Genomic DNA, 16,022 nt, shown 5'->3' with positions numbered 1-16,022 from the left:
GAAGCATGCCAGATACTGCTGCTGTAGATGAGTCTATATTTTAACATTTCTGCTGAAAGCATCTGTTGGGTAATGCTGATGAATACCCCCATCCCCCAACTCCTTGCAAAGACTGCAATGCATTCAAAATACTTTAGAATGTGAAAGAATGGGAGCATAGCGACAAGGGGGGGAAATGCAAGCTTTCCCTGAATAAGAGAAACTGATGAAAGTTCCTTTTTTTTTCACAATAGGTTCTCTTTTCCTTAATCCTCCCATTCCATTTGTAGAGTTAACTTTGCTATCACTGCTGGAATCAGGCCTTGATAACAGTAAGGAGAAAGTCATTCTTGTTTGCTCTACATAAACATAGTTCAGTGATGTCCCATACAAATGTGTCAAATAACACTCTCCTTACTTTATTTCTGCAATAATGACAGTAAATCAGGCTTGTTGACGCTTTTTATTGTGAGATGGGGAGTCTGGTAGAAAACTAGAAAATGACCATGATGTAACAAGGAACTTAAAAAAAAAAAGAAGTTTCAGATTTGTAACTCACATACATGAATACAGGAACAAATTGGCACAGAAATGTTAAACATTGTTCCCAACACTGTTTAGAAGATTATTCTAGCTTGGTTTACCTAAGGAAATGAGTGTTTTATGGTTAGGCTAATCTCTTAATAAACCTGCAGAGCATCATGCTATTAGTCATACAGTGAATTTCAAAATTTAAGAGCTTTATATTAAAAACTGGGAAAAGGTAAAATGAATTGATTGCGATTGTAAAATTGATACATTCCCATTTTAATTCTTCTCTTCTACAGTCCAAGGCAAGTATAAATGTTAACATAACACTGTTAAATCAAATCTCAATGCAAGAGAACCAATTGCATCTCTACTTTAAATCTTATCAACTTTCCAAATTTTCATACTAAAATATATTATTGTATTAATACAAACTACAGTATTATACACTACACTGTGTAATAAATAAAGAAATATAAAAATAAGACACATAAATATAAAAGTTTTCTAAAACTAAAAAGGTACATATGTCAGTAAGAAGGGTATTAATACTGCCAGGTTTGAAAACATACAGTACAAAATGTTGCACAGATCTAAAAACTAAAGGAAATAAAATAATACTGATAGGTTAAAATCAGCTAACATTGTCAATAAATGGGGTCCAGAATAACTAACATTTGGAAACATTTATGAGCCCAATAACATATCATATATGTGTCTGAAATTAAGTGAACCAAGAAAACAAATGAAAGATTTCCCTTCATAATTACTATAGAGAAATTCTCCAAGTAAGTAATTAACGAAAAAATACTGAAGAATTGCATTATGAAATGTACCAGTGCTTTTACTTTTCTGATGGCTAAGTGTTTCCCCCCATGATTTAGTTTATAGAAGTTCAATACAAATCAACAAATGCTAGTTATTGTAGGCCACACATTGGAGAAAGGCTGGTCAGAGCCTTTAAAATACTGAGAAATGGCACTTACAGCACACAAGGTCTTGCATAAGGCCAAAGGAGATACAAAGCTTCATGTCATATCCTTCATATTTTTTACTACGTACTCCAGACACAATTACAAACACTGATTTTGACAACTTGGCTGTCCTCACCAGTATTAACACTGTTAGTCCCTGCAATCAGAACCCCACCACAATCATTTCAAACTACATTTTCAACCACATGAGTAAGAAACTTCAGTTCTTCTATCAGCTGCTCTCTTAAGGCTAACAATACACTTTAAATGAGAACATGTTCTACTAACAACATCTAAATGTTTTAAACTGCTACCTTCTAAGCTGAATTTACAAAGGTAGTCAAGCACTGTTTGGAACTGCATCATACCTTTCTGCTCAAGGGAATTTTGTAGTGCAGAAGTTCTCACATTTTAAAAAATATAATAAAATACTGAAGTGGAATCAGCAGAATTGTTTCACTGATAAAATTAAAAACAACAACATAAATCTCTCCCAATTGTACAGTTGAAAAATTAAACCAACAAAAAAATTGAAAAAAAATTAATACTGATAAAAACAAACTGATGTCCAACACGTATCAAATAAAACATGTTTCCTACAACACGTTAAATATCTGCTTCCAAAGTCACCATGTTCTTCTAATCTGTTTCAGGTCACAAATTCCTAACTTTGAAAAGTGTGAAAAATTACTAGGTTTGAGGTTCAGGCACACCTGGATATATATATTTTTTATATTTTCTGTTTCTTTTTAAATTTTTGTTACACAGTAGTGAACAGGAATCACAGTGCACAGGCTACTGTGCTTCCATGAAAAGCATGTAGATTATAGAACAACCTTCATTACTAGCCAGGATCTTTTCCTTGTACACAACCACATAATCAGTTAAGCTTGATTTGCTGCTGCTGCTTCTGACATTGGCTCCTCTTTCTGTATACCTTCTTGTTTAGCACTGCTTTCTTCATTTACAGCTTCTTTATCCTTCATGCTACCTTCACTTTTCTCTTCCTCCTCCTCCTCCTCCTCTTCTTCCTCTTGTAATTTTCCACATTCTTTTTCTTTTTGAGGTCCCTCCATCTCTTCTTCTTCCTCTTCCTCCTCCTCTTTTTCGCTGTCTTCCTCCTCCTCCCTAGTTAAGCTCTCTCTCTCATCAGAGTCGAGCTGCGAGGGAGACGCCCCGCCCCCTGCATGCTCATTACCGAGGTGTTCCTGTGCTGTCTCTTCTTGTTCTGTGCTGTCACGTTCTTCTGCTTCTCTTTTGCAATAGGAGTAGCGGTGATTCATGTGCTGAGAGTAAGACCCCGAGTGTGAAAAACGTTTGCCACATTTGTCACATTGATAGGGCTTTTCTCCAGAGTGCAGTCTCATGTGTTCAATCAAATGATGTTTGTGTTTAAATGCCTTTTTGCAGATCCCACACTCATGAGGTCTCTTACCTGAAAAAGAAAAACAATATAACTTCCAGGCCTGTGTGCAACTGCGGGACTGGGGCTTGATTACTGTGTTTGCAAGCAGAGGTCCCATGATTTGCTTGGTTTTTGAACCACAAGCACGAATTATTTCACTCAAATGCAAAACCAAAAGTGGCTACCAGTAGGGCAAATATGCCAATTCTGGTTTCTCTCTGTTTCTAATTTTTCCAATCTTAAATTCAATTCTCCCCATTTCCACATCAGTTTGGGATTTTATTTTAAAAAATGTTTTCATGAAAATCTGTCAGCTTTTTTGTGCACATTTCTCCTATTATATACAGGTTTGTATGCTATTTCCCCTAATATAATGTAATTTTCTATGTTATTTTCACTAATATATGCGTTTTTGTACACATCATTTGGATGGAGAACTGTGAATTTGGAAGGATGGCTATGTTTCAGTCCGCATATTGTTTCGGAAAGTGTGAATTAGGGAAGTTTCCTTTAAATGTGAAGTGTATCAAATTTCTCCCCCATTCCTTGCTCCCACTTTGAAAAACTTTTTAATGAGTGAATACTGGGATAGGCCCTCTTACTTTCTCTCTGAGCATTGTGCAGAGGAGCAGCTAGTGGGGAAGCGCTGGCTCTGCTCTTCAGTGAAGGTCTAGCTATATGCGACACTAAATGCATCACTGCCTATAAAGTCAGGGGTTTTTGTTTTGCTAATTTAAGTGTGTGAGCATGGGTGCGATTGATTTCCCCCAGACACACACACTGCAGTGCAAAGAGGGGAGATTTTACCTCTCTCCAGCCTTGATCTTCCCCACCCAATGCAATTAATGAGTATAAAAGCTCCCATTGGCTTCAGTGGTAGCTTTTACACAATTGCTAATTTCAGACTGTGTGTGTGTGTGAGGGGATGGTTTTTGCAGAGACTGTGGCTGGGGTGGGAAGGGTAAAATCCCCCTTCCCTGTGTATTATAGTCCTGCGGGGGGGGGAGTATCTTTCTTTCCCTCCAAGTCCTGATGCGATTGCCGGCTATGCATATAGCATCACGTGTAGTTAGGCCCCAAGTTCTACAAGTGTGAATAGCATTTCTAGGAGGCCCCACACGTGAGTCTCTGTGTAGGAATAGTTCCCATTTGAGGGACTACACGGAGACCAAGAGCAGAAATGTTTCAGAAAAGGAAGAAAATGCTTCTTCACTCAGCACATAGTTAAACTGTGGAATTTGCTCCCACAAAAGGCAGTGATAGCCACAAACTTGGATGGCTTTAAAAGATTAGACAAATTCATGGAAGATAAGGCTGTCAGTGGCTACTAGCCATGATGGCTGTGCTTTGCCACCATAGTTAGAGGCAGCATGCTTCTGAAACCAGTTGCCGGAAGCCTCAGGAGGGGAGAGTGCTCTTGTACTCAGGTCCTGCTTGTAGGCTTCCCATTGGCACCTGGTTGGCCACTGTGAGAACAGGATGCTGGACTAGATGGGCCACTGGCCTGATCCAGCAGGCTCTTCTTATGTTCATATGAAAATCAAAAGGTGTTAACTTGGTAGGGAAACTAATTTTGGGCAGCAATAATGGTGCTAAAGATTAGCTCAGAAACTGAACCAAATGGCAGTAAGGAAGTTATTTTTAATTCTCCTCAGAGAAAAACCCAAAAACAATTAGGTTATGTGATGACTCAGATGACCACAATTCCACTCCCACCCCCCTTCACCTGATTTTCCAACACTTTGTTGCTTCTGGCATTTTTCTCCCCAGCTCATTTTCTCCACTTACCACTTTAGAATGGGGCAAATGTATGAATAGCAAATACGGCCACCCAACACATCTATTTTCACTAAATTCAGACAATGATCACTTTCTCTTGTTTTATGATCCTGTCATTTTCTAAATATGAATTGTAATTTAAATTAATGAATTAGATACAACCTGTTATGTTCTTGCCTCGAAACATGAAGATAGATGTATTGCTAACCTTCTGTACCTGTAGTCAATGAAAATGCACATCTGGATAGGCAACCCTATTCACACAGCCTTGCTCATCTGAACCTGATTTGGACAGGCTGGAGGTATCTTTTGACATGAAGGGTGATGCATATTCCCACCTGGGGCCACGAGCTGTTATGTGTGACTTGTTGCCTATGACTACAGTGGGATCTGGATGAAAGTAATACACTTAAGCCATGTAGCTTCTCATTCACATACCTGTGTGTTCATATTTATGTCTCAGGAGTGAGCTACTCTTCTGGAATATTTTGTCACACAAATCGCAAGCATACATTCCATTTTCTGTCTTCCTCATCTTCTTCTTCGGTGGTGTGGAATCAGAATCATTCTGGTCCTCCACATTTGATACTCCTTCTGAGCTAGTGTCTTGCCTTTCATCCTGAGAAACCAAAGAACAGAATTCTTAAACCTATTAAAATGTAATGCACACAATAAATAAAGTAATTTTCCAAGATACTGAAGGATTGATGCATGTGCATGTATTTAAAGTGGCTTAATTTTGCCTCCAATGATCTGCATCTGTTTCTAATATAGTCATGCTAAAGGTTCATCATTGATTAGTAAGGAAAAACCCAGAAAAGTTATTTTAATTCCAGCAATGATATCAACAAGCTAAAAAAGAAACTTTTTAGCAGTGCAGCTGAACAATAATGTGAGCACCACATAATCATTTATAAATAGTATTTCCCTTAATAATTTAAGATTAAACTTGGATTTAGACCAGTGAGACATATTAGTGCATCCTACAACACATGAAGAACAAGGTATAAACAGCTCCGTGAGCATTAAAAAAAAAAGGACCAGGGGACTGGGTATTGGCAAAATTTGCCTGCTAGCATCTGCATCTAGTACACAGGTTATTAGTAGCATTACTGCATAGCAGACGCTGATGTAGCAATAAAAGCCACCCTCCAGCTGCCTCCTACCTAGACATACAAGCCAAAGTTGGGTTGTCCTGCTTAGACAGTGTGAAGGCTCTATGTTGGCAGCATCCAGAAAGACCGCTATAGCCAAACCATAGCTAGGAGGGAGGGTTGTACTAATAGAGTCCTTGGCTAGAGGGGGTAGCACTTGCTGAGGTGTCTGTATCAGATCTTACTAATCTCCCAACTAGATCTCATACAACTTGTTCACATTGTTTTGATTCTCTGACTGTCTTTGGTTTCATCTGCCCTTGCTGCCGTTTAATCTGATTGGCTATGGCGACAACATAATGGGATAACATCACAGACACATGTAAACAGAATCATGTGGCTTACACAACTGATTAAAAGGTACTGGGGCAGTAAGGTTGAAGATGATGGACAAGAAAAATGGTGGTAAAACCAAGCAGTAACCAGAGAAGCCTAAAAATTCTAAAGAGCCTTGAAACAATGCAATGATTGGAAAGTTCAATATTTTCTGATAACATGCACATTTTTGAAGTATATCAAAATTAGAGCTATTCAGCACAGCTGTAATCACACTATTATTTTGATACATAATTCTAAAATGCAGGCACTGACTGTGAAGAGACCCACAGTAAATTTCATACACTTAGTGTTTCATTTAGACAATTTTGGAAGTGCCTTAGAATAATGAATACAAATAAAACGTGTGTGTGATACTACCATTGTAGAGGCTATGGTAAGTCCCATTGTGTAGGCATTTCTATGTGGAAAAAGTGAATTGCAATACAAGTCTCAGGTTCTAGTCCTAATCTGCATCTAGTCCACAGTAAGGCTAAATGGCACCTGGCATATGGAAGGAAAGGTCTTGTTCACATTACGTGTGTGTATCATGTGAAGAATTTTCACAGAAATATAGTTTTAACTTTTATCAGCCAAATACAGCCATTCAAAATAACCTAATATTAGCACAATCAACACTTACATTTTCCCAACCATAGTTTTTGTGATCTTACAGGTTTGCCTCATTGACTAAAATATATAATCATATATAAATTTAGGTACCTGACTTCCATTGGCCTGCATTTGTTTTGGTGTTTCTTGAACTGTAGGGTTAACTGTGGCTGAATAAGTATAAGCTACTTGTGGGATAAGAATAGTTTGCTTATTGGCAGCAAGAGCTCTTAAGCATGGAACACTGTTCTGGTCAGCAATGGCAACAATTGTAGGTAACTGAGCAGTGACTGTAGGTATAGCAATACTAATGGGATTGGCACTTGGTGGGATTACATTTACAACTGGTTCAGAGTCTGTAATACTGCTGTCCTTTTGTGGTTCTTTTTTTGCACAAGTCAAGTTCAATGGTTCTTCTTGGACAGAATAAGCACTGTTCTGGTAAACACTAGTTATAGTAGATCGTTCCAATGATTCTCCATGTTGCTTTGGTAGTGAAAGGTCAAGAGGTTCTATTTGTGGCTCTTCCTGGACACCCTCATTAAGGTACATGTAACCCTGTGAATTTCTAGATGAAGAGAGGTTAAGAGGTGATGGGGATGGCGTGTTACTCCGTGAACCATTCTGAGTTGATCCTGTTGATACAGTCTGTGGTTGATCTGTTTTGAGGGGGCTTTCAGAATTAGATATGCTGTCCTGGTGTTCACTTGCTGTTGCAAGTCCTGTGTGGTTATCATTATCAACAGAATTTTTTAATTTGTCAGGCTCAGGGGAAGATGGTCCAGAAGATGGTCCAGAAATTTGGCCAGCTTGCATTTTTTCAAACCACTTTTTTACTACATCCAATGGCAAATTTACCGAGTCAGCAATTTTTGAGAGCTCTTCTGAGCTTGGTTGTGCATTTAATGCATAATAGGCTTTTAGAAGGGATAAAAGATTTTTTAAAGGGGGTTGCCCAGGAGATAGATTAGCCTCCCCTGTTTCTGGTGAAACAGAGGATTCAGACTTTTCAGCTTCGGCACCACTGAGCTGAGGTTGCTGAGTGGGATTTTTGATATCATAGTGCTTTGATTCTTGAAGTGCATTAGGCTCTCCTGGACAGTCATCATGAAGAAGGCAAGTGCTATCATTGGTCTCTCCTTCAAAGCTTTTTTCTTTCTCAGATTTCACTCTAAGATCTTCTGGTAACTTTTCTATTTTGCAGCTGTTTGTTTGGGCAGAATTTTCTTTTTTCAGATTCTGTGGCACAACCTGAAGTTGACTAGGTTGCTCCAAACTGTAGTTGATGATAATTTTGGTTGTCCCATCTTGATCAACCAAAGGAAGACTGATAGCTGAAATGAGGGAATGTCCAGCTTGTTGAATGGATGCAGTGTTGATTGTTTCTTGTTCTTTGGATGTAAGAAGATTGGTGTGACTGTTCTCCAATACTTGTCTTATTACATTGCCATCTACGGCAACTTTAAGTACATTTTGAATGTCACTTAAATTGATACTTATTGGAGACACCAGCCCAACAGTTGGCAAAACAACAGCTTGCACCACACCCTGAGGAGAACTGGTTGCCTGTAATGGGCTACCACCACTAAAAACCCCATTTTGCAAAGGGGCTGAACAGTTGATTCCTGAAGCAACCACAATGGGTTTGAATTCATAATCCACAGGTTCAGTTTTAATTTGGTTAATGGGGAGCTGTTCTTGTAACGGCTTATTTTCTATCTTTTGTCGTACTTGTGGTCTTGCTGGGCTACCCGGCGATGCAGAAAGGGAAGGGGAAGAGCACTGAGATGTCTTGAGCCCTGATCGTGCTCGGCCATTCACAGGCACCAAACCAATACATTTCTTACTGCTTATGTGGGAGCTGTAGGAACCAGAATGGGAAAAACGTTTCTTGCAGTTTGGGCACTCATATGGCTTCTCTCCTATATATATACAAAAAGAGAAAAGAACCATTATAATCTAGCAATCTGAATTAAGACATAAGTGGGATCTAAATAATTGAGATTGGAAAGATAATAGCGGCAAGCACAAGAGTTCACATACTGCTACAAAAGCAGGCTCTATAGAAGTCATGCTTCCATAAGGGCATATGCATCACTTTGGATTTGGTTTTACATTTTTTGCACAACACTAACTCAAAGTATAAAACAGCCCTTCTGTCAGCAGCAGGTGCTTTCCACATGTGGAAGGCCACCTTTGGATCCTGCCCGGTACTGACACAGCAACTCCCCCAAATTTCCAGATGCAAAACTAGCAATAAGCCAATTCATATGCCTATATAAAATCACACTATCGTTTCAAGTAATTTTGCATTAAAGCCTTCAGAAAAACAATACAATAGGCACAAGCCAATGAATGTTATCTATCACTAACTCTCACCAATGGAACTTAAACATTTAACTATGCACTTTCTTTCCAGAGATGGGGATTTAATGACTACTAACTTTTGCTGGATTGTGCTAAATTTTCTTTATAAAATCAGGATTTCCTGCATTTATAAAATCTGCATATCAAACAAGCAAGAAACGTCCAAAGGTTCTATTAATCTGCTGGATTTATGGGTGTCAGTAGTTCAGTTGAATCAATAAGCTACATAACTTCTTAGAAAAGGGCAATTTATTATTATTTTTTAAAAGGCAAAATCTTAGAAACATGAATGACATGAGCTATGTGACAGCTATAGCTGTGTGGAACCAAACATTTAGCCAAACAGAAAGAAAATAGCTGCAAGTGCTGTTCCATAAATACTTGCTGAAGAGGTCACACAGTTCAATATATCAAGAAGGGTCTATAACTTTCTCATACTTTTGCTTGGGAGAAGGCCATAGCTCAGTGGTAGAGCATTTGTCTTGCATGCAGAAAGTCCCAGGATTAGTCTCCCGCTTCTCTGGGTAGGTCTGGGAAAATCTCCTGCCTGACACCCTCGAGAACTGCTGCCAGTCAGAGTAAACAATACTGAGCTAGATTGACCAATGGACTGACTCACTATAAGGGAGCATCTTATGTTCCTTTGTCAGCTGCTATGTAAGCTGCATTGCATTTGGATTTATTTTCATTTTCTCAGAGTACAAGGCATAAAACAATCCATGAATGGAAGACACCTTTGGATTCAACCCAATAGTAGTTATAATAAAAATAACTGTTTGTCAGCAGTAACACCAGATATCCAATGACTGAAACAACTTAATGCCACCCTACCATTTAGCCAAAATAGAGGCCTTATAGTCAACGAATTGTTTTACTGTATAAGAAGCCTTTCTGTATAGAGCCTCCAGAACTTATTTTTATGTGTTTACTACATATATTTTATCTGATTGCTGACAAATTATGTTCAACACTTCAAAACACATAATTTATACTGCAGGCAATATGTTGCTATAGTTTTAACATAGCAAGTAGTAGAAAAGGCTAAAAAACATTCTATACTGGTGAGCAGGACCTGAGATATTTACCACTGTGGATTCGTAGGTGTTCCTTTAAGTGATGTTTATATTTGAAAGCTTTTCCACATTCAGTGCACTTGAATTTTCGGTTACCACTAGACTGAGTCACATGTCTCTGTAAGACAGAATGTGGTATCAGTCAGAAGATAAAGAAAAAAACAGGTATAATGAAACACATGAGAGGAATCTCTTATTTGCAATAGAAAAAGATAAAAAATTAATAGAGTTAAAGAAATCACCAGATAATTGAAGATATTGCTTGTGAAAAGCAAACTAGAAAGAACACAGGTGAGCAAAGTTAGAAAAATAAGCCACAAAATAATTTTGCCCTCTATCAAAATTTCAGGTAGAGATGGTATTACCATTTACATGTCTAGAAAATTCAGCAAGGCATTCCCTTATTCTATTTGTAAAAGACATCCAAAGAATCTGGGTTATGAGACATAGAAACATTAAAGCCTATTTAAATTTTAATTATTTGACTTGATTTTTCCATTTACATGCTTCCAGCTCTTACTGTTGGCCTCGAATTCCTTTATGTAACGACATCACAGGGATGCTCTAGAGAAGATGGTCCAGTAACAAATGCACTCAGTCATAAAACATTCTCCAAATAAATACACAGACATCATATTTCAAAAGTTAGTAGAGCTCACAAATAACTAATAATTAGCATTAATAAGTTATGTTGAAGCCATGTAACTATCATAAAAAAGAACCCGTCACCACATTGTACAACATCTGCAATATGATTTAGCTTTTCAGGCATTCTTATTTTTCTTGTGTATCAACAGATAAGAGGTGGAATTAAGATATTATTGAAGACTTGTTTTTGTAATAGGTAATTTTTTTTACCATTCGATGAAATATAAACTCTTTCCTACATTTAAAACATGTTTGATAAATACATAACTAATTGGATTTAGCTAAGTTCATGGTAACAGAAGAGATCAGATTCCAGAAATTCTTGTCTACATTGATTCTTGAGAAACTTTTTGCAAAAATATATCAAGGGGGTTTCAGCCTTTACGTTGTACAAATAATTTAATCTGAGCCACTGAACTCAAGTTTCTCCAATTCAAAGGTCCCCAGGGCTTCAGCTTGAATGGTGGAAGCTGCATGCTCACTGCATCATTCACAGCTACTCAGCATAGGATGGTACATTGTGGGTAAGAATGAGAAAATACATTTAATTCTGCCTATGCACTGGATACATTTTCCCTTCTATATATAGCAATTGTTGCACCCTAACAACAGAGGATCCACAGGAAAACATTTGTATGAAATGGAAGGAAGCATTGGAATACCACACAAGCAAGGGCTGCCCAACGCACTTTAATATTAGGAAAAGCAACTGTATCTGACATTGAAGTGAATATACATGGCAACAACACCCTGCATGTGTATCTGAGTGACTGCTCCTGTCGTCCAGATAAAATGACTGAGCCCTCTATTATGTCTAGTTAGCACTTTTAGAAATTCACAAAATTTCAGTTCCATTCTGCAACAACTGAGATAAATGACATATAGTTTGTATCTTTTCAATTTGGATTTGCTTTAATAAAAAGAAAACTATATCACAGCAAGCACAGTATTATGAAACAAAAAATGGTGCAGAAGTAATGATATTTTACTAGGTAATATTTGACCATATAGTCAAAATTAACTCTTTTTAAGTCCCATTGATTTGGAACTAAAAGTGCTTATTTATGGTTGGATTGTATCCCTATAAATACTAATCTGTGGTGTGAGCAGGCATTTGCCAACACTTTGCAATGAAAAGTCCTCTTTAATGGAACTGAACTACTCCTGCAGATCACATGGCAAAATATCTAGCAAGTCTTATTATGAAGAAGAAACAAGTGAAACAAAGATTGCTAATTTGATATCATGACCTATACCTACAGATACCCTAACAGACACCAGGAAGTTGAGAGTGTCTGTAAAATATTGGAGGCAATTATGAAAACTTAAAATAATTAAACAAATGATCGATGGTTTACTAAATATGCCTAACAGAAAGAGCAACTTTGTGTAAAAACAGACATCAAAAGCCTGGGTAACAAAACAGTTATTTAACCTTTTAATAATTTAAGGTGTTAGCCCTCATCACCATAATCACAACAGCAACATGAGGCAAATCATTATTTCCCCCCAGTTTGATAGATAACTAATTGAGATTGAGACATGGATTTGCCAAGGGCTATTGAGCGAATTAAAATAGATATTGTTTTAAACTATCTTACTGTTCAGTTTATGACATTAAATAGCATAAGGCCAGGAAATGCTCTACACACCCAACAGAGTGCAAAGTACATCTTACAAAAAGAGACCCTGAGAGACAGCTAAAGCAACATGTTTGACAAATTTGACAAATACTAGACTATAACCAAACTAGTTGAGTCAAACAATGTTTTTAAAAGAACCTTTTCAGCTCAAGAGTCAGGGCTTGTGTGTGTGTGTGGGGTTAGTCTGTGAGACCTGTGTGTGGGGTCAGTAGTGCTCCCCTGCTGTGGATCGCAGGGAGGGAGCTTCTAGGCTGCCTGCCTGTTCACGTGCTCCACCTAGCTCTCCCCTGTCTTTGCTGCTGCACACACTGTGCACGCAGGGCTACCATCAACCATTATGGCAGTGGATTCTTCTTTAAGGGGCTGATGCCCCACCACCATCTTGGTTGATGGCAGGTACGTGTGCGCACGTAGCGTACCGTGCATGCGTGCCATCAACCAAGATGGTGGTGGGGCATCAGCCCCATAAAGAAGCCTTCCCTGCCTTCTTAGTTGATGGTAGCCCTGCGCATGCAGTACGTGCAGGAGACAGGTAGGTGGAACAGTCAGGAGCCACATGCCTGCGGCAGGCTGGTGCCAGCCCTGACGATAATCACACTTTCAATTGTTGCTGGGTAGCCTGTTTTGTTTTGTTTAAACTCACTAAAGACCCCAGGATGAGGACAGGAAGCACAACCCTTGTGCTTATTTGACTTCAGACATCATAATAATTTAGTTTCAGTCTTTATACAGCCACAGGAGTGGCTGTATACTATATCCAGCAAGGATTTTTCACATTCTGTCACGTTAAATTGAAAATAATCCCCATGCCATTCTGCTGCTTTCCATATGCTCATTTCAAAACTCTTACAAAACTTTTAGTCCTGAACTCAGAAACACTTGCTTAACAACCATGGTGATACACAAAACACTCAGAGAGAATCCAGACTTTAAATCTGAAACACAAATAAAAAAGCCAGACCCTCTGTTGAGCTTTTTTCTGTCACTGGTCTCATAATTTGTTGAAATTCATGAAAAATCAGCCATGTTCACAGAATACCTGTAATCCTATTACTGACCTTGCCCCATACTCTGACTTTCATCTTTGGCAAGTTAAAAAAATACATGGTTGGTTTTTAGTTAATTTATGAAAATTAACATTGGAGTCTATGAGAGTGCAGGCATGCTCACTAAGAACCAACTGTCAGTGTTCTAAAAGCCAGGCTAACAGCTGTTTGGCTTGGCTAATCAGGGGGCCTCACCCACACCAGATTTTTTTTTCACTTTAAACACTAATGGCTTCCCCCAAAGAATCCTAGGAAGTGTTGTTTGTGAAGGATGCTGAGAATTGTTAGGAGACTTCTATTCCCCTGACAGAGTTCCAGTGGCCAGAGTGGTTTAACAGTCCCAGAAAATTCTGATGACTGCAGCTCTGTGAGGGGAATAAGGCATCTCTAGCCACCAAACAACATAACAGATACACTAAGATCACATATTTTGGTTGCTACCTCTGCTTATTTGTAAAGGTAGAATCACAGATACTGAACCAATAAAAATGAATAGGTCTGTCTTAATTGATCTCATCTAGGATAGTATTGATCTCATGTTCTTGTACTTGCACAAGTATGATACTGTCCATTCATCTACTAAAAATGTTGTAACCCCAAAATTAAGGCTCCAGGTTGAAGAGTACAAATGACAGTAGAAAATACCAAGATTCAGAACAAGATGTGACTTTGCAATCAAATACAGGCTAGCTTATGCAAAGATTAGACTATTGTTGGCTTCTTGAAACTGTAGAGCAGGGATAGCCAATGTGGTGCTCTCCAGTGGGGTTGGACAACTACTCACGTAATCCCCAACCATTGTCCATACTGACTGGGGCTGATGGGACTTATAGTCCAACAACATTTGGGAGGGGACCATGTTGGCTATCCCAGCTGTGCCCTCCAGATGTTGCTGAACTACAACTGCCATCATCCATGGCCGTTGGCCATGTCTCCTGGGGCTGATGGGAGTTATACTTCAGCAACAGCTGTAGGGCATGATGGAATTCTGCTGATGGCTAACCAGTCACAAGAGCCATGATTTCTATGAATAACAGACTGCTAAACTATGGTTTATTGCTATGTGGATAAGCCTGAATGAACCCAGGCAAAGTGTGGAGCTCTTGTACTTTCACCTTCAATCTTCCAAGGCAACCAAGGAGACAACTTTGGCAGAGTTTAGTTTCACTCAGTGGACACTGACCCATTAGGGCAAATGGGTCACTGCCCCATCAACCTCAGCCTGCCCAGGTGTCAGTCCCTCCAAATGATCAAAATCACCCCCCAAAATCATAGTTCAACCTGTTCTTCCTGTCCTCATATTCATATCCTTAAATGTCCACTTACTGAGAAGTCTGAAAAACTCTCTGGAGTTGTTTCTATCTGTTCTCTGCACATTACAGTCAATCACAAAACATGGGTATGGAGAGCAGTTCCCACCCCTGCCTTCAAGCAGGTAGGAGGGCATTTTTAAAAAGTGCAGCAAAAGTGGATGGCGTCTGATGCGTCAGGAGAGGGGAAAAAAAGAGGGGAAACCCCAAAGACGACAAAAAGGATATTTGTAAAATGTTTCCAAAACAGTTTATTAAAATGACAAGCCCAACGCATTTCGGCCACGTTATATTTCAGCCTTTGTCAGGGACTTGGACATTTTCTTCAATAAAAAAGAATCTTTGGCTACACTGCTCGAAATCCCTTCAGAAAAAAGTTATTTTTTACCTTTGCCCCGACGAAGGCCGAAATATAACATGGCCGAAATGCGTTGGGCTTGTCATTTTAATAAACTGTTTTGGAAACATTTTACAAATATCCTTTTTGGAGTCTTTGGTGTTTCCCCCTTTTTCCCCCCCTCTCCATTTTTAAAAAGCAACAACCCTTATATATAGGTAGGAAAGGATTACGCAGGGCTGAAGGACTCCTTTGCTCTTACATTTATCTCTTTATGTCCTTCATTTCACTGATCAGTAGCACTAGCCATTCACATGACCCCTTCAGGGCCCATTAAGTAAGGCTGCGGGCACGCTAACCACTAAAGAAGGGAGAACTGTTTTTCTGGCTGCGTTTTAAAGCGACTCTGCCCTCTGCCGGCCACACCTCTCTTCCCACTGCTGCCTTCAGACCTTTCAGGACCGCCCACAGGAAAGTGTTGGGCCAATCACTGTCTCTGCCTGCAGCAAAGAGTTTCCATTGGGCACAACTGGAAGACATAAGGGTCAATCTACCAATCAATTGCGAAACCTCCCTGAAGCTGAATTAAAAAAAATGCACTGGAACTGATTCTACAAAGTTTTAAGAGTAAAAAGGGGCAGAGTTTGACTAGCTTTGTGTGCCCCCGTTTTGAGAAAAGAGAGGAGAGATGCACTGGAACTGGCACAACTGCAAGTGTGTCTCTATCCTAGCTTAGGATTTGGATTGCAGTTCTGAAAGCTCTGCCTTCTAATCAGGTGCACTGTGCCTTCAATTTCAATTACCTTGATCAATGAGATCTGCATTTTCATTTTGTGGCTGTTGGGGGGGGGG

General features: G+C 39.1%; 1 protein-coding gene across 2 annotated transcripts in view; it reads right to left on the bottom strand.

Moving 5' to 3' along the window:
- Positions 1–428: 428 nt before the first annotated feature.
- ZEB1 (zinc finger E-box binding homeobox 1) overlaps positions 429–16,022 on the bottom strand; it is a 100,746-nt gene continuing 85,152 nt past the window's right edge. For both annotated transcript variants that reach the window (XM_061587902.1, XM_061587903.1), the window contains exons 6-9: positions 10,199–10,304; positions 6,858–8,668; positions 5,104–5,284; positions 429–2,916 (exon numbers count right to left, since the gene is read on the bottom strand). In XM_061587902.1, the coding sequence (XP_061443886.1) occupies positions 2,366–2,916; positions 5,104–5,284; positions 6,858–8,668; positions 10,199–10,304 (2,649 nt within the window). In that variant the 3' untranslated portion in view covers positions 429–2,365. The remainder of the gene's footprint in view (positions 2,917–5,103; positions 5,285–6,857; positions 8,669–10,198; positions 10,305–16,022) is intronic.

This window comes from Rhineura floridana, chromosome 10, assembly GCF_030035675.1.
Source record: "Rhineura floridana isolate rRhiFlo1 chromosome 10, rRhiFlo1.hap2, whole genome shotgun sequence".
NCBI lineage: Eukaryota > Metazoa > Chordata > Lepidosauria > Squamata > Rhineuridae > Rhineura > Rhineura floridana.
This window is presented reverse-complemented; position numbering and strand designations above follow the sequence as displayed.